The 25,936-nt window shown below is 40.1% G+C and overlaps 1 protein-coding gene across 2 annotated transcripts in view; it reads left to right on the forward strand.

Moving 5' to 3' along the window:
• The window catches only part of AKT3 (AKT serine/threonine kinase 3), a 194,244-nt gene that overhangs the window by 100,204 nt on the left and 68,104 nt on the right, over nucleotides 1-25,936 (forward strand). Inside the window, exon 3 of one of the 2 annotated variants that reach the window (XM_053912914.2) lies at nucleotides 13,978-14,103. The exons of the other annotated variant lie outside the window; for it this stretch is intronic. Coding sequence (XP_053768889.1) covers nucleotides 13,978-14,103 — 126 coding nt within the window. The remainder of the gene's footprint in view (nucleotides 1-13,977; nucleotides 14,104-25,936) is intronic. 2 annotated transcript variants of the gene reach the window in all.

A 25,936-nucleotide genomic window follows, 5' to 3' on the forward strand; every position in this document is an offset into this window, starting at 1 on the left:
AGTTTCTTTAGCCGGGAAAGAAGGAAACAATAGCTGCTATTCAGGGATCTCACGAGGGCTAAATGAGATAATATACTTCGAATGTCTGGGACGGATGCAATAGTGGCTGTTAGTGATCTTTTATTTTTGTTAGGTGTGATGTGTGAGTCTGAAGGTCTGTGTGAGTCTGAAGGTCTGTAGCTGTTGTCAGGGGGTGGGGTTGTGTGGTACTCTGTTGAAAGGGAGCGCACAAAGTTCTAGAGGCCATTTAAGAGACACAGTGGTTGTCTTAGAGCCTTGTGTTTATTTAGTGATTGATGATTGTTTCATAAATACGAAGGGAGATAAATTGTTTGAAGGATGTAACTGTTTTGGGGGGTATGGTGTGAGTGTCATTCATTAGTGATGGTTTTACATTGTATCCCATCAAATCACTTTTCTACTTAGAAACCCCAGCATGAGATTGCACAAAATTGTACTCATTCTTTTAATTCAATATTAATCTCATTATGCTGGAGTGACATTTTCTCTGTTATGGCCAATACCTAAGCTGTACTTGGATCATAATTATTTTCCAAGTTAACAGGTAAGGATGATAATGAACAAACGCCACTAAAGATGTTTTAGCTCCTGGTGGCGTTTCAAGGTGTTGGATTGCCACCACTCCTCATTTTGCGGTGAAGGACCTGACCAGCCTCACAGAGGGATGAAAGTACCAGCATAAGCAGAGGTTTTCTTGAAGAGGAAATGGCTTTGCGTGACCCGAGGGTATCAGTTAATTCAGGATATTCAGGATAGAGTGGCTAGTGCCCACATTGATGTAGGTGGTTCTTGAAGATTTTTCTTTGAAAATGGTTTCTGCCAGGCATTCTCTGTCTACTAAATATTAATACTTTTGAATGCAGAGTTAGGGGACATCACACCTGGGAGGGGAGCCTGATGCAGTTTCTAAGAGTGGGGACGGGACTGGATATAGTGGCTAAGGACTTCTGCTGGGGTTTTGAAGAACTGGTTCTATAAAAGAAAATAATAAACACCAATTTGAATGCCGTACAGTACAATGCTAGCTCTATATAAGGATATTTTAATGTTTAATAGCACGTGGTAATGGGTGCCAATGTTTATATACAGATAGTAAAGTGTTATAGTCTGTTTTTTTTTCTTTTTTTAAATAATGGTCTGTTTACCAAAAAGAACTTGTATTACCAAAGTGGGAATACCCCATACTCTGTGAAAAGTTGTATCACAGATTAGGATGAAACCATGTAACAATGACGACATTTTCACATACGAATGAAGCTGTACTTGGTATATTTTCAAGGTACATCAAAAAAAAATTTTAGGAACTTCTAGCTCAAATGGTATATACATGTACTTGAATTGTGCCTCAGAAAAATCCTGCATGAATAGTAATTTTTAAAAATATTGGCCAGTAAGTTGAAAACAGAAGAGTATTTCACTGTCTGACATATTCTTTAAGGCATCTTGCTAAATGTTTTGGCTTAAAATTTTTAATGTGTTGTAGTTTCAAGAAAATCTGATTAGAGATGTTGGTAAACTTGGTAGCACTTTTTAGAACAGAAGATGATTAAGATACAAAGGCAGAAAGGCACAAACCGTGAAGTTCGAGTATTTTCTTGGCGAGGAAGCCACTTATTTGTTTGAGACTGCAACGCAGCCTCAGAGTTCATGATTTCATCCTCGTAAGTGGAAGCTCATAGAACAGCAGCTGTTGCCGCCTGGCATGTTTCTGAGGAGAGATTTAGACTCAAGTACACATATTGTGAGAGAAGGAGTTTTAGGAAATGACCTCTTCGGCATCTGCATGACGTTTAACCGACTCTGTTCAGATAGCTCCGTGTGTGTGTGTGTGTGTGTGTATACACTTTGTATATATATATACACACACACAAAGTGTATATATATATATATATATACTTTGTGTGTATATATATACATATTTTTTTAGTAAAATAGGAGTTAGAATTTAATCAGCATTTTTTCTTTGACCTTACAATTCTCTATGGTATGATATTACTTAAAAAGGACAAAAGTGTTTAATTCCAGGGGCACATATTAAAAACCTCATTTATTCATACTTCTGCCAGGAATGGAATAGTTCCTGAGTGGCGTGTTCCACCTTAAGTTATAGAAGCAAGAACTTTTTTTAAAGTAAATACAAATTCTAAATAAAAGCGTATTTCTACTAAATGAAAACCATGTCTCAGGAGATCTTCCTGGGTAAAAGTAAATTTTCTTATTTACCTGCTGGTGATAATTTTGATGCACCTTGAGTAGGTCGCTCACTGTAAGAGCTCCGTGGTTTTTGGCCTGGGTTTATCTGGGCGGAGGGGGGGCGGTTTGTCGTTCAGACTTGCACAGTCACTAATGAACTTGTACATAAGACTCTGACAGGAGATTAGCACTTCCTCTATTCTTAGCTGTCTTTCGTGCTCCTGGATTATATAGGGTTAGTTATTCAGTGTTTTTGTACATCCTAAGAAAATCTTTGACAGGGGAACGAACGCCAGAAAACTTTTTCCTACTTTTGTGAAATAGGTACTTTCTGGGGAAAAGGAGTAAAACTCACTGCATATTCCATTAGGTTTTGGAAAGTAAATTGATAATGTTCATGCTGCCTAAAGATTTTTACAGTTTCAAAATCAGTCTGAAAACTAAGTGGGTGCTTTGATCCTCCGTCGCCAATTCGTCATTTGTATTATATTTTATTAATAAATGAAGGACTTGTAACAAATGAGCCTGTTGGCTGGGTGAAGAAGAAGAAACCCCATATATACAGTCTGGGGCTGAATGTTAATCTCTCTGAATTACTTATTCTTTCCCCAAGGCTTGTGTGTTTTGATGTTCTGCAATTTTTAACGAAATTACTCTACAGAGACCATTATAATAGGAACTTAATGAAATATTTACACAGTGCAGACTCACTTACATGATTTGTTCTTATTCCATTGTGTTTTGAGTGTTTTCCATGATATTGAGGCTTCAAGTCATTTTCTCCCACGATGCTTTGGTTTTAAGAGAAGCTTCCCTTTCAAACTGCGCAACTGTTGCACACAAACGTTGTTATCTGTAGAGGTGTGGAGAATGGCAGGAAGAGACACACGTATGCATAATGGGCAGATATATCCCTTTCGGGTTTTTAAAAATACTCGTTTGGCTGAGGATGGTAGGTAAAGATCCGTCTCTGAGACTTCTCTCCATGTGTTAGGTAATGCTGCCCTCAGAGGGCCAAGGTAAGTAAATTCATTCGTAGCTTTGAGAAGCAGCTTTGCTGCTGCTTATCCGATCCATACGTTTGTTTGGGGAGGGAGAAATGGACTTCTTTAAAGAATCGAGTAGGGTTTCATTCATGGTTCTGTTTTTTTTTGTTGTTTTGGCCTCTTCTCTTAACAGTGTCAGGTACATCTGTCCGCTTCAGTTTGACAGCAGCATGTAAGCACATTTAGTCCTTTTCTAAGAAAATGGGAACAGACGCCGAATGCGATCAGTTTACAAAAAGGATAAGAAAATTACCTAGGAAAGTTAAGGTGATTTTACTTGGGCGTATTTTATTTTATATCCCCTTTGATAACAGGTAATGCTGGCATTCAAAATTGTTTGAATCGTCCTTTGGAAAATATAGCAGCATTCCCTGAAACGGATGCATTACGTTCCCTTCAGTTTTATGAACTGAAACATAATCACATGTTTAAAATACAGTATAAATCAAGAGGAATTTACTTCACAGGACACACAATTTTTAAGTATGAATATAGCAGAAGTTGCAACGTGTCATTATTTCCAAGCCTTTGTAAAAGCCTAGCAGTTGTGTGTGGTTTACCATCTCTGAACTCAGAGCACTTGCGATCGAATGATCATGAACTGGTGCAGTAACGGGAAAAGTCCGAAAGGCCTGAGGTCAGAATACCTAGTGGCGGACTTTTGCTTTTGCTTTTCGTATGCAGCAGCTTTCTTCGGAGATAATTTGAAAGGAGCACTGAGATATTTAACAGTCAAATCCAGTGAAGGACTGGATTTTTCACCCTAGATTTACTTGGTTCTGAGTTAAGAAAGACTGTTGATTTCTGGGTCAGTGTTATCGGTTTTTAACAAAAGATTTTGATTGCTCATAAATCATATGTAATTCATTATAGGTAATTATGGAGGATGGAAAGAGGACATTAGCAAAGTGAATTAACAAAACTTGGAATTTTACCCACCCCCCAAAAAATATAGCACCTACTTCGCTCAATAAATGAAAAACTTATTGTTGGACAAATGAAATTAATAAATGTTATTTGAGGACTCGATTTATTTTTGTGTAGTTTAATATGGTGCATATATTAGGCACTCACTAAATCTTCTTGATTGGCTGTATTTTAAGATGCTTATTCATTTAACAGATGGTCGTGTAAGGCTTACTGTGAGCCAGATGTTGCTCTATGTGCTTTACAAATATTAATTTATGTCTTTTCCACTATTACTGCCCCCATTTTTGAGAAGAGGAAGCTGAGGCACAGAGAGATTGAGTGACGTGCCCAAAGGCACATAACTAGTAAGGGGCAGTGTTGGCATTTGAACCCTGACCTCAGAGTTGTGTTCCCAACCTCTATAATGTACGATGAGGTCTGTCCGGAAAAAGTCCAGCCATTGTTAATATAACGAGAACAGTTCAGGTGACATTGATGTAACCTGGCAGCCAAGGAGAGTGGACTGGAATGCGCATGTGTGAACAATGATGACTTTACTGTACTAGTCAGTGGGGGCGGGGGAACACCATTAAGTGAGCATGTGTACTGTGTGGCTGTCACATTCACAATGACTGAGCGAATAGAGCAACAAATCTGCACCAAATTTTGCATAAACTTGAACATTCCTCCATGGAAACTATTCGGATGATTCAGAAGGCTGCAGCTGTGGGCAGCTGGTAACTGCCAGCTTCATCACGACAACGTGCCTGCTCATGCATCACGTCTTGTGCAGAGTTTTTTGGTGGAACATGAAATCACCCAGGTGACTCAGCCCCCCTACAGCCCAGATTTGACGCCCTGCAACTTCTGGCTTTTCCCACTAAACCCATCTTTGAAAGGGGAGAGATTTCAAAATGTCGATGAGACTCAGGACAATATACAGGGCAGCTGATGGCGATTGGGAGAGCTGTGTGAGGTCCCAAGGTGCCTGTGTTGAAGGGGACTGGGGTGTTATTGTCCTATGTACAGTGTTTCCTGTAACTCCTTCAATAAATATCTTTTCCACGGTACGTGGCTGGATACTTTCTGGACCGACCTCGTTTGTGCTACTTTGTTCTGAAGGCTTGAGCAGTGTGGCAGGGTAGGGTTTTGTTGATTTCATTAGCCTTCTTTTCGAACCTTGTCCTGTGTCAACCTTGTACTTGTTCCCGTGTCCCGGCACCTCAGTGTGGCAGTCCGTCCAAAGCAAGGGCGCTAGCGCCAGCCTCTACCGGTGCTGGGAGGGGCTCTCGCGGCGAGTGCCTGGCTCAGTCCATTCAAGAGTCCTTTCTCTGTGCTCACTTCTACAAGTGTATCGCCTGGGAAACACAAAGGAGAGAGTGCCACAGATTCACCTTCAGGATAATGAGTCTGTGGTTTGATGAGGTGTCATTTTTGGGTCGCACGCTATGGAAAATTCATCTTGGAGACAGTTCACTGGTGAGAGTCTGTTCTGTCTCGTTGAGTTTTATTCTGTAGAGCCGCGATTTTAATAGAAGGGTGGGAGGGTTATGTTACCTGAGGGTTTTTCCAAGTGGCACAGGCCTCCTCCTGATGCACCAGCCCTCCAGCCTCTGCCAAATCACGTCGCAGCCCTAGGGAGATGCTAGTACTGGACGTCCTGCCTAGCAGGCGCGTCACAGCACCTGCCGCTCTGCTGTAGGGGCAAGATACGTGGTGAGGAGGTTTTGGTATGGACTCGCTGCTTCCGTGGTTGGTGTTTGTCCAGGCATTTTACTACAGTGTATATATAACACAGGATGCTATTGGCACTGCTTTATGTATTTAGAGACTCTGGTGTGGGGAGATGGGAAGTATTTACTTAAGGAAGTTGTAATTTTTCTAATGCAATTATCCTGTAAAATCGGTTCAGTTTTTTGAAAAAGTCTAAAAATCTATGGCTACTTGGTTAAAATAGTGCAGGAGTGGCTATGTGTGTAATGCAGTGTGTAGAGTGGAGACTTTGTTATGATGCATAAAGCAGATTAAAGAGAAAGCTCTGCTTTCACCGTCTACAAAGGCGTAAATGTAAGCAAAATAATAATTTAGCTCACATTTAACCCAGCAGGAAGCTGAGTACAGATTGGGCAATTCTCCACAACATATCTACAGTTATGTAAACTAATCTCATGGTTTATCTTCATTAAATTGCCAAGATGCAATCTTTCTGTTGGCTGGTTTGTGAGGGCGCATTGTTCTCTCTCTGTCTCTCTCCCTCCCCCCTTTTGCCCCCTCCCATTGCTTTTCTCTCACAGTAAAACTTAATACTATACATCTATTAAGATGTTCTGGGTTTAAAAATAATAAGTAACACATTTTTGGTTGAAAGTGCAGTGTTTCCTAAAGACAAAGGGAACCAGGATTTGATTGACTAATTTACAGAATACCAAGAAACAAACCCCAGAATGCTTAAAGGTGGATGGGAACTGTGCCGTTTTCCGGGTAAGAGCAGAAAGTTACAAAGGGGAGGAAGTCCCGCTGCAACGGCCATCCTGAGACCCTAGAGGAGTCGACGTTCCAGCCTCACGTTCAGGGTGCAGGCCTTTTGCTCGTCATGGCTGCAGCTTCAAAGCAAACCATGGATCCCAGCCTTCCTGAGGAAGTAGCTATGAAAACTATTCTTAATATAAAAATGACAAGTTCATGCATTATGCAGTGGAAGCAAAGTGTCTTGACTATAATATACTGTTCAAAATAATCACGAAGGAGCATATGTGATAACGCATAGGAATGTGGGTACATCTGGAAAGCTTTTAAGGCATCTTGGAAGCACAACGCGAAATCACCAAAATTGTAAACACCTTCCATCTGGCCAGTTGCGGTGGTAACATTGACCAGCGCAGAGCAGACAAATCTCTCGGGGACCTTATGCGATAGATAGACAACCTGGGGGAAATCACGAAGATGTGAGCGTTTTGCCGTATGACCTCTTTAATCAATACTGTATAGAAAGTCAGCAGAGAGAAAGACAAGCGTGGGCAGCCTCCTGCAACTTGAAAGGCTGAGGTGTGTTGTACGTTACGCTAGATGAAAGCAGCATGATGAACTGTGTTGCCACGTATTGTCTGAGGCTTCAAAGAGGAGTGTGTGCAGTGCCTCATCTTTCAGGAAATACTGGAGGATCACGTGCCGGTATCCCTCCTGGTCCCTTCGCCCACTGCACTGCATCACGTAGCAAACACCACAGCTCACCCTTTCTCAAGGCACGTGGATGCAATTTGGAAATGGCCAAGGTACAGGAGATGTTGCCATCCCTCAGTATGGCCCCTGGCGTCACTAAGAGTGACTAAGAAAGAGGGAGAAATGTTCGTTTTGAATTTTAATCGCTTGGATCAAACGCTTCCCTCCAGGGCTCTCTTTGCATAGCTGCCTGCCACACTCCAAGCTCCGTGTGGGCAGGTCCGACACCCGTGTGGTTCGTGGCTGCATCCTCAGTGCTTGTACTTACTTTGACACTTACTATTTTGGAATGAATGAATCCATTAGAAGCCTGTCTCTCCCAGCTGTCAGACGTAAATGTTTACAGAGCCTGATTTTTGCATCCGTGATTGTCATTGGGCAGTACCTTGACAGAAGAGCAGGGTGCATTTGGCAGCCGTCACCCGCTTTGCAGAGTCAGCACACATCAAGGCTGGTGATGACAGGGGGTCAGAGAGGTGGCATCAGTGGTGCCACCAAGTTTAACGCATTCAAGTTGCCCATGGGCAAGGAAAGGACATAGTTGAAAGGTCTTAATAAAAGGGGAATGATCACCTAAAAATTTAGGTTGGCAGGAGCTGGAACACCTAATCAACATATATTTACTAAGCACCAACAATACGCAGAGGCATTTTCCTGTTTTTCAGAAGTTACAATTCAGGTTGTCCCTGTGCAGTTGAGAAATGCTGATGCTATCTCATTGCAGTGTAGGTAATAGAAAAAATTCTTCAGCATTATGTTCAAGGCACATGTAAATGAGGGTGATGGCAATTCCGTGAGAAACACATTTTTTGTGCTCCCCGAGAGACGTTAATAGGGCTTTTACTTAGGATTAGTTAATAGGGCTTTTACTTAGACGTTATTTACTTGGAATATGGTATCGTGATCCACTATATAAAAATGTAACAGGCAGTTTCAAAGATTGCAAATGTTTTATTATGTTTTTCACGTATTTCTTGAGTAACTATATTTTGCTTCAGGATATTTAATATATAGCACACTTATGAATTACATATTCAGTATTTATTGTTTTTGGTGCTAATACTTATTTATGAAAATCCACTAGCGGATAAATATTATGCTGTCCTCTGTGGGTAGTTCATCTGTGTAAATTCAGTTGGTATCTGTCAACAAACGACTACATTCTGAACCATGAAATGGGATAGATTTTATACTGAATTTAGCATTAGATTTTTTTTGTCTTAGGTAAAAATTTACTCCTTTACTTAACACTAATGATTTCTTAAAGTCCTATAAATTAATTTTTACTGAAAGCTGCCATTTTTTTGGTTTAAAGTTCTTGGAAATTCTTAAAATACATGAATTTTCATGGTATTATACCCTGTGTATGCTATCTATTAAAAACAATTCAGAGCTAAGACTTTTGCTCTGATATCCTACTTCTATCTTAAAAAAGAAGTAAAAGAAATCAGAACAGTGTTTTGGGTGGCCTTTTCATTTCTTTAGATAGGATTCAAGTTTTATATATCTGACACTAACCAATCAGACTTTTTAAATTTTTGCTGATGGAGTAAATTTATTGCTAATTGTTCCTTGTTGCCTCATTTATGCAAATACTCCTGAGTCATGTGAGCTTGGAGATGGATTATAAATGATATTACTACGAGTGATAATGGCTCCACTTAAACATGACATCGTGTGACACCTGCTGTGTGCCAGGTATCGTTCTAAGTGCTTTCTATGTTACGTCCCTATAAATAACCGGACAGTTAGGTGCTATTACAATCCCCATTTTTCAGATGAGGAAGCTGAGGAGCGGAGAGGTCAAGTTCCTGCAGCTAAAAAGTGGAAGAAGAGTCAGAGTTCCAACCCAGGCTGTGCGCCTCCAGAATCCCGGCTCTTAATCACGGCTGCGTTTCACCGAGGGGATTTCAGTGCTGCAGGGGAGGAGGAAAAGAGCTGGGGGCTTCTTCGAGGGGAATATTGGCTCTATTCACTGCAGCAGTTTGCTATAACTTCTTTCACACACCCTGGCGTTTGTTTTCGATAGTTTCTTTTGTTTTGAAAATATACCAATGGCGCGCTCTCTGTAAATAATGAAGGTTCTATTTAGAGTGTTTTTTAAATCAATGTATGCATTAAGTGTGGTTATTGTCTATTCATTTTTACCCTCAGAGATAATAAGGACAAATATAATAAGTCTCAAAAACTTGGATTGGGATTAAATATGGAATAAAATATATTAAAAAACCAATATTCTCAGGGAAGCTAAGTTTATCATTGTTTCAGCTTTATGATCAATCAAGACAGTAATATCTCTTTCCACGTATACGCTCAAGGATGCCTTCACCCTCTTCCTCGGGAGCGATTAGATTTTGAAGCCTATGTTATAGCAAGTATGAGCAGCCTTTGGTAATTTAAAAAGCTGTATTGCCTGTGTGTATTACTGAAATGAGAATTTTAGTTTGCAGTATAACCATTGGTAACCAGCATCTTTTATTTTCTTTATATTTTATCCTAGGAAAGGAGTATATTTTTAAAATGACTCTTGTGTTTCGTCCAATTGAATTCTAAATCATCATGGTTTTCTGGGTTTTGTGAAAAACAGTGCTACATTGTACAGATGTCTTTTCAATTGGATTGGGTTGGTATCTATTTCGACGGCTGGGTTCCTCCACCTCGGTGTGTGTTTAGCATAGTCCACAGCCCTTGAGGCTGGGCCTCCGGTAGATGGAGGAGTAATTCTCTCTGTTCCCAGCCTGTTCAGACTTCACTGCACATCTAACCTTCTACCTCTCATGAAGTCACAGTTAGGACCAGGTTCCAGAAACAGCCTGGCCTGAGAGTGGAGTCAAATACCCATTGATGTAATTCATTTGTGAGGACCCGAGCCGAGTTTTTTCTAAGGATCTTCTTCCCATTTGTATGTCTGAACAAATGTAGACATTTCCTAGTTATTCTAGATCTAAGACCTTTTAAACATTTTAATCAGCCCATTTTTAGTCCTTAGTGTTGCTATGGCTCCTGCTTTGGCACCTTCTGAAGACTTCAGCATTTAAAAAGTCCAAACGTGGTCACTCTTTTTAAGTTTTTGAGGAACCTCCATGCTGTTTTCCACAGTGGCTGTACCAGTCTACATCCCCACTTGTAATGAATGAGGGTTCCTTATTCTCCACAACCTCGCCAGCACTTGTCTTACTGATAAGAGCTATTCTAACAGGTGTGAGGTAGTGTCTCATTGTAGTTTCGATCGCATTTTCCTAATAGCTAATGTATCATAGAATCGTACACTTGAAACCTGTATAATTTTATTAGCCAATGTCACACCAGTAAATTTAATTTAAAAAGTACAAATGTGATTCTCAGTAAAGTGGTAATGAAATCAGGTCTGTAGTACATGAGGATTAATTTAGATTGAATGTTATTAAATAAATGTAATTTGAAATTAGGAAGCGAGCACTGGAAATTTTGTTGGATAACCCTCAGCTGAATGTGCACCCTCCCTAATACAAATGATCTATTTGACTATTCTATTGAAACTTTAAGGTGGAAAACAAATACGAATTTAAACTCATGCCATCTCCCATCTCGGGTTGTCACTAAAGATTAAGCCTGACAGCCAAAATATTTTCACTTAATTGAGGAAATCAAGAATGTCTTCAATGGCCAACATATTTACTCAAAAACAAAACCACTGAGATTTTTACTGTCTTGGTATTTTTGTTTGGTATAATATATGCCAGAGACGCGTAATAGATTTATGTTGAAGAACATTTTGACGGCCAGAAGTCCTACTGTAGACCACATAAAATATGTTAAATTTCCAAAGATTTGTTTAATAAAAAAATTAAAGTTTTATGTGGTGATGTTTTGGGTCTTCCATTTGAGCATGTAACTATTCAATGGCTGATAGGAAATTATTCTTAGAAATGAAAACTTCTAAAAAAAAAAAAGAAATGAAAACTTCTAAACTTATTTTATTTTATAAATGTTACATTTCTTGAATAAGTGTATTTGTACTTTTATAAAATAAGGAATTATGTTATCCCATGTTTTCTTCTTTCAATTTTATTAAATGACTTGGTTTTAATTTTTACCTTTGGTATAATTATTAACTACTATTATTTAGCTCAACAGACTTACAGGATCTTCTACCAATATAAATCTGTTATTGTTTTATAGTAACATTTAAAACCTAAATATTTTATCACTAATTGGGGACTTTATCTAAACTTCATGTAGGAACACATAAAAACAAAAATAATAAGTACATGAGAATTGTGAGTTTAGCATTCCGGTTTATGAATTTGACATGGGATTCTTAATATGAGAGCCATATTTTTTCAGTAAAACAAAGGGAGGCGGGACTTCGTGTTGTCCCTGCAGATGTCTTTTATGTGCTCGTACACTCGTGGGGACGATGTTTACGTACATAGCCTCCCTTCATTTATTCACGTAGTAAGTTATTGAGTGTCTGTCAAGTGGTCGGCCCTCGGCTGGGCACTTGGAGCATATCACAGCAAGGAGAACTGATGGTAATTACTGCCAACGGTGAAAGTCAAGTTTTCAGGCAAAAATGTGAACTTTGGCAAATATCTGCCAACGTAAGCCTTCCCGCTTCCAGGGCTTACTTTTCTGATGAGATGCTCCGTGATGATGAATGTGACTATATAATGAAACGTGTCCATATTTGGAGGATCACTGGACCAGTGCTTTCTAAAAGACCAGTGTGTCTCGTTGCAAAGTCACGCATAGTGCAGCGATTCACTCAGTGTGCCCACAGCCCGGTGGCATTTCACATTGGCGATGGGTTCAAGTGGCACACTGCAGTTAATCTTCCTGAAAACTACCACTTGTCAAAGGCTGGTGTAGTATCAAAGGAAGAGATCCACAGCTGTCTGAGTGTTTCCCCCTCTTCCAGCTACATATCTGTGTGAGCCAGGTTTTCTCCCTGTGTTTCAATGAAAATAGCATACTGCAACAGATTGAATGCAGAAGCGGATACAAAAATCTGGCCATTTTCTTTTAAGCCAAACCTTAAAGAGACTTGCAAAAATGCAAAGCCGTTCTACTCTTCTCACTAACCTTTCTGTTTTAGAAAATACAATTTTCTTTATTAAAATATTTGTGACATGTCATGAGTTTATTATTTTTAAAAGAGGGAATAAAAGAATTTTTTCGATTTCTGGCACAGTAAACATTATAGATGTCCTCTGCACAAACAAAAATATTGGGGGGTTCTCAGTAATATTTATGGGTGTTAAGAGACCTGAGATCACAAGTTTGAGAATTCCTGATTCAGAGGAAGGCTCCCATGTTGACATATATTGATATAGTTGGGAGAGATGATGGAGGAGCTTGCATTTTATGCTAAAAGACTTGTACTTTTCAGTAAAGAGTAAGGAGTCAGAATTTTCAAGCAGAAAAGCGATGTGGGTAATCTGGGGGTGACAGCTGCATTGGGATAGGAGCCAGGGGTGGGGGGAGTAAAGGGGCAGGAGTCACAGCATATTAGCAGAAGGGCCGAGGGGAAGGTGTTAGGTTTGGTTGAGGTTGGACTCCATCAGAGAGACGTCTGGTGGCAGTAGCGGCCTAGCCATTGCTAGGCTAAGTTAAGGGAACAGTCAGGTGTTATCTCTGAGCTTAGCTAACTGGGGTCAAGAGAAGCCGATTCTCAGGGAAAGTTGAACCGCTTCCAAATTTTTGTGTACAAGCCTTTGAGGTTGCAGAGCCAGGTAGAAGTGTCCAGTAAAGAACTGCGAACCGAGACCAGGTGGCCTTTTAGCTCTTGTGGCATCATCGAGCACCTCTGTTGCTTAAAATTATGAAGAGTTCTTTTTGACACAAGACAATGGGGATCCAGTTGCTAAAACTTTATGTCTTGGTAGCTAGAGGATAGCGTATATCGAAATGCTGAATTTGTTGGCTGTTATGTGGTTGGCACTGTACCGTGTGCTCTTGTAGTTACTGTGTGTGTGTGTGAGTGTGTGTGTGGTTTTTAAGCTCGGTTACCCCCGGTTCTATCATTTCCTTGACTTGCTGACAGCTCTGTACAGCGAGTTATTTTCCTATGTAGAACAATAAAATGTTGTTTAAGCAAGTTATGATCAAGATCGAACAATGAAAATAAACTCTCTTCCCTTTCTGTTCAAAAAAGTGGCACAATCAGTCCGTGGTACATGGGAGAGAAACATCTATTTCATATCGCCTCATATCGGATAAGTGTTTCCCATAGAAATTCCTCAACACTGTGTGGATGATTTACCAAGGCTTTTTCAAACGACCGAAAACATGCTCTTAACAGCCATCTGATAAAATGAAAAACTGAACAAAATGTGTACTCAGATGAATGATTCTCTGAAGAAATAATGGTGCAAATGAATTATCAAAGTGTGAAATCATTAAAAACAAAACATGTTTGGGTTTTTATTGAATCTTAATTGCAGGCTTATGTATTTTCTTTTGTAAGCTAAGTTAAAAGGAAATTGCCTAACTTAATTTTCGGAGGCCAGTGTTGTAGGACATACATTGTACCATAATTTATTTTTCACATAAAAGCTGCTGTTCACTTTTTCCCTCTAGCATTAACATGCATGCTTTCCTCATGTAGGAGAATATATAAAAAACTGGAGGCCAAGATACTTCCTTTTGAAGACAGATGGCTCATTCATAGGATATAAAGAGAAACCACAAGACGTGGATTTACCTTATCCCCTCAACAACTTCTCAGTGGCAAGTAAGTTCATGTAACCGTTGATTCACCTTGCATTTATTCATTCGCGTGACCTTATGTGGCAGACACCTTAGTATATAGGAGAAGCCTTTAAAAAGTTTAGGCTTGTATTTAATAGCAGAGAACTGTTCAGCTGCGATAGGCTTTCAGTCCCGTAGCATAGGATTGACCAGTGATATGTGGTCTTATATAATGATTTATTCAGTAGTTTTTATAGTTAGCACTTGACTGTGATCGTTGTAATTCCCCCAGATATGTACTTCAGGCTTTCCTTTACAAAATGTAAGCAAAGCCCTTTGAACTTGGTTGCTGCAGTGAGCCTGGTTTGAAGGTGACGCAGTACTTGGTGGATTGCGAATCAGTTTCCTAGCATAACCTTGGGTAGCTCTTCTGATCGCGTGTATGATGAGAACCAAGGGATTTTCGTTAGAAATCACTTTCGGGGGAGATTTTATGTTTGTAGTTGAATCTCTCTTCCTTACAAATACCTAACAAAACTGTTTGTAATTTAAACTCACTGAGAAATTGCCTATTTGCTTGAACTTAGCACAGAGTAAACGGAAAGACGGCGGTGATGGTAATGACGACAGCCATTATTGTTACACTGTGACCAGGCCCTGCGGACCGCTCATTATTGATCATCAGCGAAAGGGTTTTCTATATTCACTTCAGAGTGTGTTAAAGTCGTTCTAAGTTAAAATGAACCAGCCTAACAGCTCAAGTCCGTGCCATTGAGACAAAAATCTTTAACTGGACACAGTTCTTAATTCCGGTTTTGGTTGTATGTTGTCATCTATAAGCCGCATTTGGGAAAGATACAAGGGAAGATCAAAGCAGGAAAAAAATAATAAAAAATATAATAAAATAGTAACAACAAAAAAATCCAAGACAGCGGAAGCTCTTGAATGGTATAAAGGTCATTTCACCATTATACAGAGTCCCAGGTTTTTTTATGGATACTATCTGTTAATTTTTTTGAAGAATAAGATCAAATATAAGCCAAAGGATTTATGAAATCATTTGAATGATAAAGATACAACTTCAAAAAAAAAGTGAGAACACTTACATGTATAGATTAGTTAAGGAAATTATTTTTCCCACCCAAAGGCTCATTAGGTAGTTACAGCTTTCCTTCAGTAGAAAATTATTTTTCAAATCTCATTGTCAATTGAAAATATCTTGTAGTTTGTGTTAATTTAACACGTTTTCATTTTAAAGATCCTCTGGGCCAGCATTTGCTTTAGAGTGATAGGAATTGGCTTTTAAAACATTAGCGGCATAGATTATCATGTACTTCCTACAGCCACTATGGCTTCCTGCTTTCTCTATTTTACTAGCGATCGCTATTGGTTTGTCTGACATCATTTATAAAAGTATAGAACTCCTGTATCTGCTGATCAAAATGCAGCATTTTTTGACCTTATGAAATTTCACACCCCAACAAATTTTAAAGACATGCTGTATGCCACAATCTGCCAACATCTGCTCCCACACTTGCACTGGCAGAGGCTGGAATAAACGCTGCGCTCTTGGGGACAGAGCCCGTTCAGTGACTGACAGTCAGCTCATCCTGGAAACGAGTGTTAGCCGACATCTGCACCCTCTGCTCGTGTCATCGAGGAGCTGTGGGCAGGGGACTGGAACCCACGGGTAAAGCTGCAGGCCAGCCTCCCAGTCTTCAGAAGTGTATTCGCGTGGCTCTTGCACTAGGTACACTGTTTTAAGTGAACTGTTCTTAAAGCTTGATTTATTGCAATCCGAAATCTTTGAAATGATGATTAACTGGGGAAATAGTGTGGTAAAATGGGCACGGGCTGAGGTTCACATTCCAGCTTTGCCAGAAGCCATGAGTGTGGCCCTGGGCATGTCGTTCTCTGAAACTCTGGTCTTTAATCCCTTCATCAGAGTAGCGAAGGCACTTGGGTTGGATGAATTTGTAAGGCCCTTTTTGGCTCCAGGATTCTGGGGTTCTGGGAGTGGGAAATTGAGCAGGTCCTTGAAGTGTGAGTAGGAGTTAAACAAACTAAAATAGAAGAGAAGGATATTCTAGGTGTGGGGGGTGACAAAAATGTTTTGGTGAGACGTTGTAAGAAAGAACAGTTGGGACAGGAGAGGATTACTTCACCAGTGGTTTCCCTACTTCTCAGTCCCTGTTAGTATTTGAAAAAAGGGACTAGTTTACAAAGCGTTTCTAAGGTATATTGGGAAATGAGATACATATATACATTCATATATACACACACATATACTCCGTATATTCCATTGATAGCTGCAGTATGAGTCTCTTGTTTTTCCAGATCATTAAAAATGGTACTTAAATTTAATCAATGTGGGTTTTGATGGAATGTTATGAAAATAGGCTTTTTAGCCATATGAAAAAATAAAGTGAGAACTGGAAGGGACTTAGAATTGATCTTTTCAGTCTTCATTCAATTTCAGATTCCTTTCTTTTGAAACCAATTTTATTGAATAAGTTCTTCAGTGACCACTTAATTTCTTTTTTTTCTATTTATTTATTTATTTTTATTTTTTTTAACTTTTATTTATTTAGTTTTTATTCAGTTACAATTGTCTGCATTTTCTCCCCTTCCCTCCACCCCACCCCAGCCAGTCCCACCTCCCTCCTCTACCTCTACCCTCCCTCCCCCTTGGGATTATACCCTAAGAACCCTGAAACACCAATCCAAAAGAACCTATGCACCCCAATGTTCATAGCAGCACAATTTACAATAGCCAAGTACTGGAAGCAACCTAAGTGCCTATCAGCAAATGAGTGGGTCAAAAAATTATGGTACATTTACACAATGGAGTTCTATGCAGCAGAGAGAAAGAAGGAGCTTATACCCTTTGCAATGGCATGGATGGAACTGGAGAGCATTATGCTAAGTGACCACTTAATTTCTAAGACTAACGGATATTGTTCAGTTCTTTCCATTGATTTCCATCAGGGCTGCGTTTCATACTGGTGACCACCACCTCCTTCCTGGGATGATCTCCCTTGTCACCTCTCTCCTCCTTCTCTCCTCTTTCTCCTGGCTTTCTGCCTTTGCCTATTGCATGCATCTTGGGGTCTAACTGGGTTCTGGCCAAGGACTCGTCTCCTGTGATACCCTCGCCCTGGTCGGGGGGCATGTTCACTTTTAGGGTTTCACCTATCTGCAGCTAGCTTCCACACTTAAATACCTTCAGGGCAAGCCTTTCTCCTGAGTACTGGGTTATACTCTATTCACCTGATTTCCGGGCCTCTCTACCTAGATATTTTTGGGACTCAACATGTACTAAGTTGAACTCAAGATAATTTTATCAATTTTCCCCCTATGTTCAGTATCTGTTTTCTGTCTTCAGCAAAAACCTGAATCCATTCCATGCCTTTCCCCCCATCACATCTTCTCCCACTTCCAATTTATTTCTAGTCCTGATTTTGCTTCTTATTTCTCAAACTTGTGTCCTTTCCTGTGCTTACCCTAAAACAAGGCCTCATCATCTCTGCTACAGATCCTTAACTAGATGCTTTGCCTCTGGTTTCAACCACTTGTAATACTTCCTTCACGTGATCGTCAAAGTGATCTTTTTAAAATCAGATCCTAAGGATGCCAGTCCCCTGGGCAAGCCCCGCCCTGGGTCCTCATGGTCTGGTGCATAAAATCCAGCTCCCAGAATCTGTCACATAGGGACCTCCGCTGCCTGGCCTCTCCTCTCAACTCCTGCTTTGCCTTCCTTCTGTGCAGCTGTCCTTGGGTAGCACTGGACTGCTTGTTATTGTCCACGCTGCAAACTCTGCTGCTTTCTGCCCTGAGCCTGTGTTCATTCTGTTCTGATTGCAGTGTCCGCTTCTCTATTTGCCTGGATTTTTTTTTTTTTTTCATTCCTTAAGACTTTATTCACATTTAAATTCCCAGCCTACTTCCTTACTAAAGGTCTCCTCTCTGCCCTTCCCAAAGCTTGTTACCTTTTATTGTTATCGCAGCTTTTCTTGGTTATCTTATTCAAGTGCAGGTCTCACTTGCTCTCTGGGGAGTTATCTGAAGGGAAAGAGCCTGGTGTTCCTTATCTTCAGTCTCCTAGTGCCCACATGCTGGGGCTTAACAGCGTTTTTAAGTGCATTTCTGAAAACAGCTAGTCTATATTTTTCACTTTTTAGATGAGAAAAAGGAAGCCTTTAGAAATTCAATGATCTTTTTTTCAGGTTAGTTTACTAGATAGTACTAGTAAAGTATCAAATCTCTCTACTATTATTTAAAAACGTGATTCCTCTCCCCAACCACATTCTGTGACATTTTACCTAGATTAAGAGCCTTGAGATTTGGTTTTGGGTGGGAGTTCCAACACTTAAACGGTTAGATATTCTGTCATACAGAAATTTCCAAGCCCTATAAAATGTGGGTCATAACATTAGACCTTCATCCTTTGGGTAGATCAAATGGGAACTATATGGAAAGGTACCCTCTAAATGTCGTGCTGTAGAAATGGAAATAAAATTCTTTTTTAAAAGTGAGGTACATTTTTAATCAGAATCGTAGTTTGATAAACTGCTAATTATAGATTGAGATTATCTTTGCACAGGAAATAGTGCATTTTGACTGCAAAATAACGTAGGATTCACACAAGCATTGTCGCAAAGCTGTGTTCAGAGTTACTTTGAGTGCAGAAGTCTGTCTACCCAATAGTCATGGCCTTCAACATTTTGACAGTTATCAGTCCAACTCAAAAGTAGAAACAGTTCCTTCATGGAGAACTGGAGCATTTGCCCATATTCTTGGGGCTCAGTCTTGCTGGCAGCGAGGACAAGGGAGAAGCGCCTGGCCGTGTCCGCAGAGGGACCTCCTGGGATTCTGCTTCATTCTGGGTTGCAAATACTGGCACCGTCACCTTCCTCCCTGAAATCTCTCAGCAATTCCTTTTTGAAAAAATAGGTCGGTCTCCATTTCTTAGGCCAATTTTAAAAGTGAAATGGAATGTTTGCTCGTTAACCTATTTTTTCTTCTTCTGTTTGAAAGAAAGAAGGAAATTACGGGCCTTAAACCTATCAAAAAAAAAAATCCTTACCTCTGAATAAATATTGGACTCAGATTATAAACGTGAAGACAAATATGTTGAATCCTACTAATGCTTCCACTGTGGCTGTTCACGGGGAGAGAAGAATAGTGTAACACCCGGTGCGATCCGGAATGGCAGCCCTATAATCTAGAGTAACCCGATACTATGTAAATACATAAGGATTGTGAGAGAATAGAACAACTCAGTTTCAAGGGTTTATTGATCATTAGAATCATACTAGATAGTAAAAGGAGTATTAAATACAATTTTTGTATGGAGGAATTTGTCGTTGAATAGGATGTCTGGAAGACATCCCCATAGAACATGGAACAGTGGGAGGGAAAATCAGATTAATTGCCAAAATGAACTTTATAGACAGTAACGGCTGCAGAAGTTGCGAGAATAGGTCAGACAAGCTGGGTGCTTAGCTAAGAATGTGTTCATGAGCTGAGGTTAGCGCGGGCCTGGAAGGTGTTTGGAAGGAGGGCGTTCTTTGAGGCTAACAACGTGGGCAAACCTGTGAAGTCTGGAATTAAGGACTAGCTTGACTCGTGAACAGTATGGGCAGCTTCCTAGATGAACAGAGAAGTTGCTGTAGACAAATAAGTACAGATGAGATCAATTTTAATCAGACTGTGAAAGGTCTTGAGTTCCAGTTGGATGTTTTTAATGGCAACTTGCTGGAAACCAATGGAGACTTTGAGCATTAGGTGTCCAAGTGAGTATTTGATAAAATGAGTAACAACGACCCATCTGTTTTATTGTGCAGTGGAAGGGGCACATCCATAGACAAATAGTTCTCTTCCCTTCCTGAGTCAGTCAGTCAGCAAGGTGCTGTCTCGTTTTCCTTCCTTTCCAGTGTCACCGCTTCCACGCTGGTTGTGTTCTTCACCAGTCCCCCTGGATTATTCTCACAGTCTCCTAATGATCTCTTGCCTTCAGATGTTCTCTCTGGAATGTTTGGGAGCAATGCATAGATTCATTTAGATGCATCTTCCAAAAAAAAATTCTTTTGCAAATACCATCTCCTTGCTCAGAAAAATCTCAGATTATCTCCATTTTTTATAAGAGGAAGATGAAATATTTTTTGATAAATTGTACATCAGTAATTAAACACTTGTCAAAATCACAACTACAGTTATACTCTCTATATTGTCAGTGTTCCTTTTTTTCCTTCTATTACTCCCTAATGTCCCACACATTTTCTTTCTGATGTACATTGCTGTATTCTGTTAGGCCCAGTTGCACACAAAACTCCTAAGCCTGTTTTTATTTTAAGTGATTTTTAGACCATTTTATATCCTTAATCATTTAAAGATTTGGTGCTTCCTCCTTCCCCCTCCCCAATTATGATCAGATTTTAGACAAACAGAAAGTTATGTCTGGTAAACTGTGCAATCTCACTGTAAGAAATAGATGCCTGAAAATTTCATCATCAAGTGAATTACCCTAAATTTAATTTAATTTACCTCCTGTCCTTTAATTTTATAGATGGTATTTTATTTATATATTTGCAAAATTTAACCCATAAACCAAGTTTAGAATGGGAAGTAGGGAAAATCTTTTCAAAAATCACTTTAAAAGGAGGTAGTTCTTAGCAAATTACAGGGAGTAGTAATGCCACATGGAGCCACATCCTCCCTTCCGCTCCTTCACATCACGTTCCAGGGTGACAGTTTCTACCCAGCAAAGGTGCAGAACAGAAAACGCACAATCTTGCGTCAATGGACGTGACTATGGTAGTCAGGGATTCAGATCAGGCGCCTGGGTGTGAGAGCCACCCTCCGCATCTCCGAAAAGTTTCGTCAGTTCTGCGTCATTTATAAATCTAAATTTATATATAAACTGATTATTTTACCGCTTCCCTCGGTACAACAGTCTAGGTGGGCTGCTAAGATTGCCATTGCAGCCCGAGTTTTCCCTAGTATCCTGCCTGATCACACACCCTCTTCCCTGATTAACACTGAAGCTAGTGTGTGTAGTTGCAGTTTTTACCCCCTTGGCTCCATTCATTGGAATATAAATTATTATAGGGCTCTCGTAGAATCAAGGGCAGTGATGGACAGTGATTTGGACAGGTCACCTAAAATGTCCTGTGATGTACTTGAGTGTGTTGTTATGTTACAGAATTACATGCTTATGCTTTTGTAATAAAAGATTTTGCAGTAAAAATCGGGGGCGTTACTTGTGCCGGACCCTGTACTTAGCAGAATGCCGTCGTCATTTCAGACACTGTTTCCTCAGGGTCAGTTAGGCACTCGGTCCTCTGTTAGCTCACCTGGTACTGTATGTGCAGTTTCTATAATGACAGCAACTGTTCGTCTTCCTTCCCAGTAGAGTATCAAACAGATTTACTGATGGAAAGACATACTCCATTCTAAAACCCCATCCTAAAGACAGTATTATTTTCTTTAGCTATAAAGGCTTTTAAAGAAGAATACGGTATCTCCTTATCTGTTGATTGAAAGCACATCTGACGATCTTTACATAGGAGAGGTCGGGGGGGGGGGGGGGGGAGGACCGCTCGCAGCCTGGGGGCAGGGAGCAGCGGTGGCGGATGTGACGCATAACTTTTCACATGAATGACCAGAGGTCGAAATACGTTAGCTTTTGGGGCCAACATTTCCCGTCTGTAAAGCACTACCCAACAGCAGCCGACCTGTGATGCCTAACAACCCTTACCTTATACTGTTCCAAGGAGCCTCTTGTTTTATATTATTATTGTTCCCGGCCTGTTCCTTCATGGCACCCTCCCGTATCTGAAGGGTAAAAATAATCCCGTCTACACACCTTTCTGACCACGCTCATTGATCGGTAGCTCACTTTTATTAAGTTAAATGCAGATACACACCTGATTTATTTGTCTACTATTTATTTTTTAACTTACATTTTATTTTCTAGAAGGTGGAAGTTGGTGTAATTTTTAAAACTGTAGATTAAAATGAGTATATGCCCATCATATTTAGTGCTTTAATCCCACCTTCCTTATAATTATACATATGAAATTAAGAGGGACTTAAGGAAGGAAGGGAAAAAATTGACATTTTAAGGGCCTACTTTGTACGAGGTGCTTTATTTGTGTGATTACATTTTTTGGTGACAAGAATGAACATGAAATAAATATTACCTTAAAAAAACAAACTAGATAATGAAGTTAAGACCTAGAGAGAGAGATTAAGTAACACCTGGCTTGAATGTACTTAATCACACAAAGCGTTCAGCGGTGACAACCGTCTTCAAATGATGTTCAGTCAGCACCCACAAAAACGTGGTGTGCCAAGTGTCACACACAGCAGGGTGATAGCAGACTCTCGCTGTTCTCGAGGGGGCTGCTTAAGTCACAGTGACACGTGACAGCAGAGGGGCAAGCATGCAGGTGGGAGCCAGGTGGCTGATCATCTGGGAGGACAGCACTGTGTAATATTGGGTCACCACCAATTACTTAACCACCCCGGCACTCTAGAGTTGTGTCTTCCGTGACACGAGGGAGTTAGAATGAGGGATCTCTGAAGTTCTTTCTCCAAAAAGTCGATGATTCGCCTATCACCAGCAGATAATTTCTTGAAACATGAAGTCTCTTGGGAATTAATAATAATAAATTACCACTTGTTGAGCGCCTGTGTGCTGCGCACTTTCCATCCGTGTGCTTGGTTACTGCTCTAACGTTTTTGTAGGACTCATTGTATCTCTATTGCAGCCGGGGAAGCGAGGCTCACGGGGTGTGCCAGTGGTCACGTTATCCAGTAAGCGATGGCACTAGAAGCGAAACCCACAGCTCTCCGGTTTCAGGTCTGGTGCTTTTCCCACACCGCTGCTCAGCTCAAGCATCTTGGGCTGCCTTCATCAGGGCTAGAGGTAGAGGTTTTCCTGGGTTCAGAGGTGGGGCCTTCCCATGCCTCTAGATCTGATTATGTCCACGTCGTGGACCCAGTCTCGCTGTTCTCACCTAGAATACGGATATGTTTCGGAGCTTCTTCACCATCCGCAGCTCGCAGAGGACTCACTAGTATGTGCAGATGTCAGCCTTGTTCTTCCAGTTACATCACACAAGTCATAGGAGAAACACTCAGTTTTAGAGGCAGAATCATCTGGATATTCAGCATGAATTCTGTGATCGTTGCACTTTTAACAAACCGGACTTGAGGACCACACAGTTACACAGCAAATCACTGCCTCCCTATTTTCTCCCCTGTGTCTTCATGCTGATCTAAAAGCATTTGTTGTATTTCGAGTAAAGTTAAATGAGGCCCAAGGCCACGTCTGGGGGAAGGACCTCTAAGCCTTGGAATTCAGGAAAGATGCAGAGGCATTCTTTCGGGGTGGAAATAATACATAATCAAGCATGTGCTAATGAAAACGTGAAATGTAGGGGCAGAGAAAAGAGATCAGGGCGCCTCTTTCAGAGTGTTGCAGAGGAGAGTACATTGCCCCTTGATTACAATGATGTTTCTGCTCTATAATAAGGTCTTTCACTGCAAGTGCAGCTTTTTCATTCATTTGTTTTGTGCTCTGCTTCCTGTCACCAATTGTCAGCACAATAGTCTTCCAACTATGAAGTCTCAGTGTCCTTTCGGACCAATTTGTCATTGTCTTTCTCCCTCACCCCCCAACCCATGCACTCAGAATCTATTACTCTGGTTGCATTTTTAGACATTTTCTGTGTTTTAAAATGGCAGTGCTTTTGAAATATGCCAGAATAGTTCATGATAATTGAACCATCCAACCAGCAACAGTTTTTGCTTCCAAAAGCACACTAAGAAGACTTCTCTCTCCGGAGGATACTCTTAGAAAGGAATTAAAAATAAACATATAATACTCTCTTTATCGAATTATTTCGTATGTGCTGTTTCGTTTGAGGGCTTCACAATCGGCCTGTGGAAGGAGGTGAAAATATTTTTGTTAGCCTGTATTAGTCTTGGGAAATCCGTGCCCTTAGAAAGTTACATTTTTCCTACTAATGGCCACTGTTACAGTTTTATCACGACTGAAGACCCAACGTGCTCTCTTGGGTTCACAAGCCTAAGCCAGTTCTTACGTCAGCGTTCAGGCAGCTGGCGTCACATGTTAACTCATACTAGGTTTCTCACATTGTGGCCAATAAACATTCACATGGGCTTTCAACCTTGTGGCCGTGATCTCGTGTTGACAGAGAGATCATTTTCCAATGGAACTCGTAGAAATAAATCCCGAATAGTATCATTCCTTAACAGCTTACCTATCACCTAGAACTTCCTCTATCTTCTAATCATATAATCAAAGTGTGTGGTTGTTTTTATTTTATTTTTCTCGGAATTTTTGCCAGACCTTTTTAATTTTTATTTTTACTTTTGGCAATTTTTTTTATTTTTTTATTGTTCCAGTACACTTGTCTCCATGTTCCCCTCACTACTTGCCCCACCCCAGCCACTGCCACGTCCCACCCCGATCCCACCCCTCCTTGGTTTTGTCCACGTGTCCTTTATAGATACTGTTGTTTTTGAATTAATATTCCCAAATTAGGTGGCAGTTACTTCCAGTGCATGAATATTAAACAAGGAGTGTGGTCACTTCTCTTTGGGGGAAGACTGTTCCAGTGCTCTCTATGTCACCTGTTTCTATCAATTTACTTGCAAAAACCTAGAAAGGGAAGTATATAAAGCTTATTAAAAAGAAAGAAACCTTTATTTCCTCTCTTGTAAACAGCTACCACTCCTAAAACAGCATGTGATGTACTAAGAAGAGACAAGAATTTAGAGCTAGAAAACCTGGATTGGAGATCTTCAGTTTTAATGACCTGATGATTTTGAATAAGTGACTTAAAAACCAGACAGCTTCCATTTGCTTATTTGTGAAATAGAAATGATAAAAAACACGTTAGAACTGTATTGGGAGGATTAGTGAGAAATAATGCATGTAAAATCGTAATGTTCTGGAGGAGCAACTGATAATATGCTAAAACAATGACTTAGCTGTAATTATTTCAGAAGAATACATTTTGGAAAAAAAATAATGGAAAGCAAATTTTCTCTACTGCCCTAAATTGGCAGAGATTTCAGATTTTTTTTCCTATTGTACTAACGATGAATGAGCTGATTATTCCAAAGTATGTTCTTCATTTGGCTTGCGATGCATCAGTGAAACCAGATTTTATAATGAAGTGCTTTATGCTAAAGACCCAGAGACCTCTTGACGGCTGTGGTTGAAACCTTTTAAATTAGGAAGGCTTATTTGGAGTCCTAAGTGGACAGAGAGACATCTATGTCTTCTTAAAGTTTTAAGATGTGAGAGAGTGTTTTCTAGATCAGTCAGATTCTAATGATAACTCTGGTGTCTTTATATACAGGGTTTGGCATGAGTAACACCCCCTTTTATTACAAAATCATAAGCATGTAATTCTGTGACAAAAGAACAGCACACACAAGCACTCCATATGACATTTTAGGTGAAATGTTCAAATTAAAGCTACAAGTTATTACACCCACATTCCTACACCGCCAACCACACTCAGGCAGGCCTTACTTCTGCCGGGCGCTGTATATTTTAAATGAAATTATTAGGATTATTTGTTTACAGTCTTCTAGAACTCCAGGGGGGGTTCGTCATTGTCATCGTTGTTGTTTTTGCAACCATGTGCTTTGCTTTGAATGGATAGTCCTACCTTTTTATTTTTCTCCGAGGATAAAATGTCCTGTAACTATTCTGTAGATCTAATTCTACCAGTTTTCCAAGGGAAAGAGAGATACCTGTTAAGTTAGAGCTGTAACTATGTAAATTGAGAATTTGATTAGGCGTCTAATTTTTTTCAAATTACTGTTATTAG

The sequence above is a fragment of the Desmodus rotundus genome, chromosome 10 (assembly GCF_022682495.2).
Source record: "Desmodus rotundus isolate HL8 chromosome 10, HLdesRot8A.1, whole genome shotgun sequence".
Taxonomy (NCBI): domain Eukaryota; kingdom Metazoa; phylum Chordata; class Mammalia; order Chiroptera; family Phyllostomidae; genus Desmodus; species Desmodus rotundus.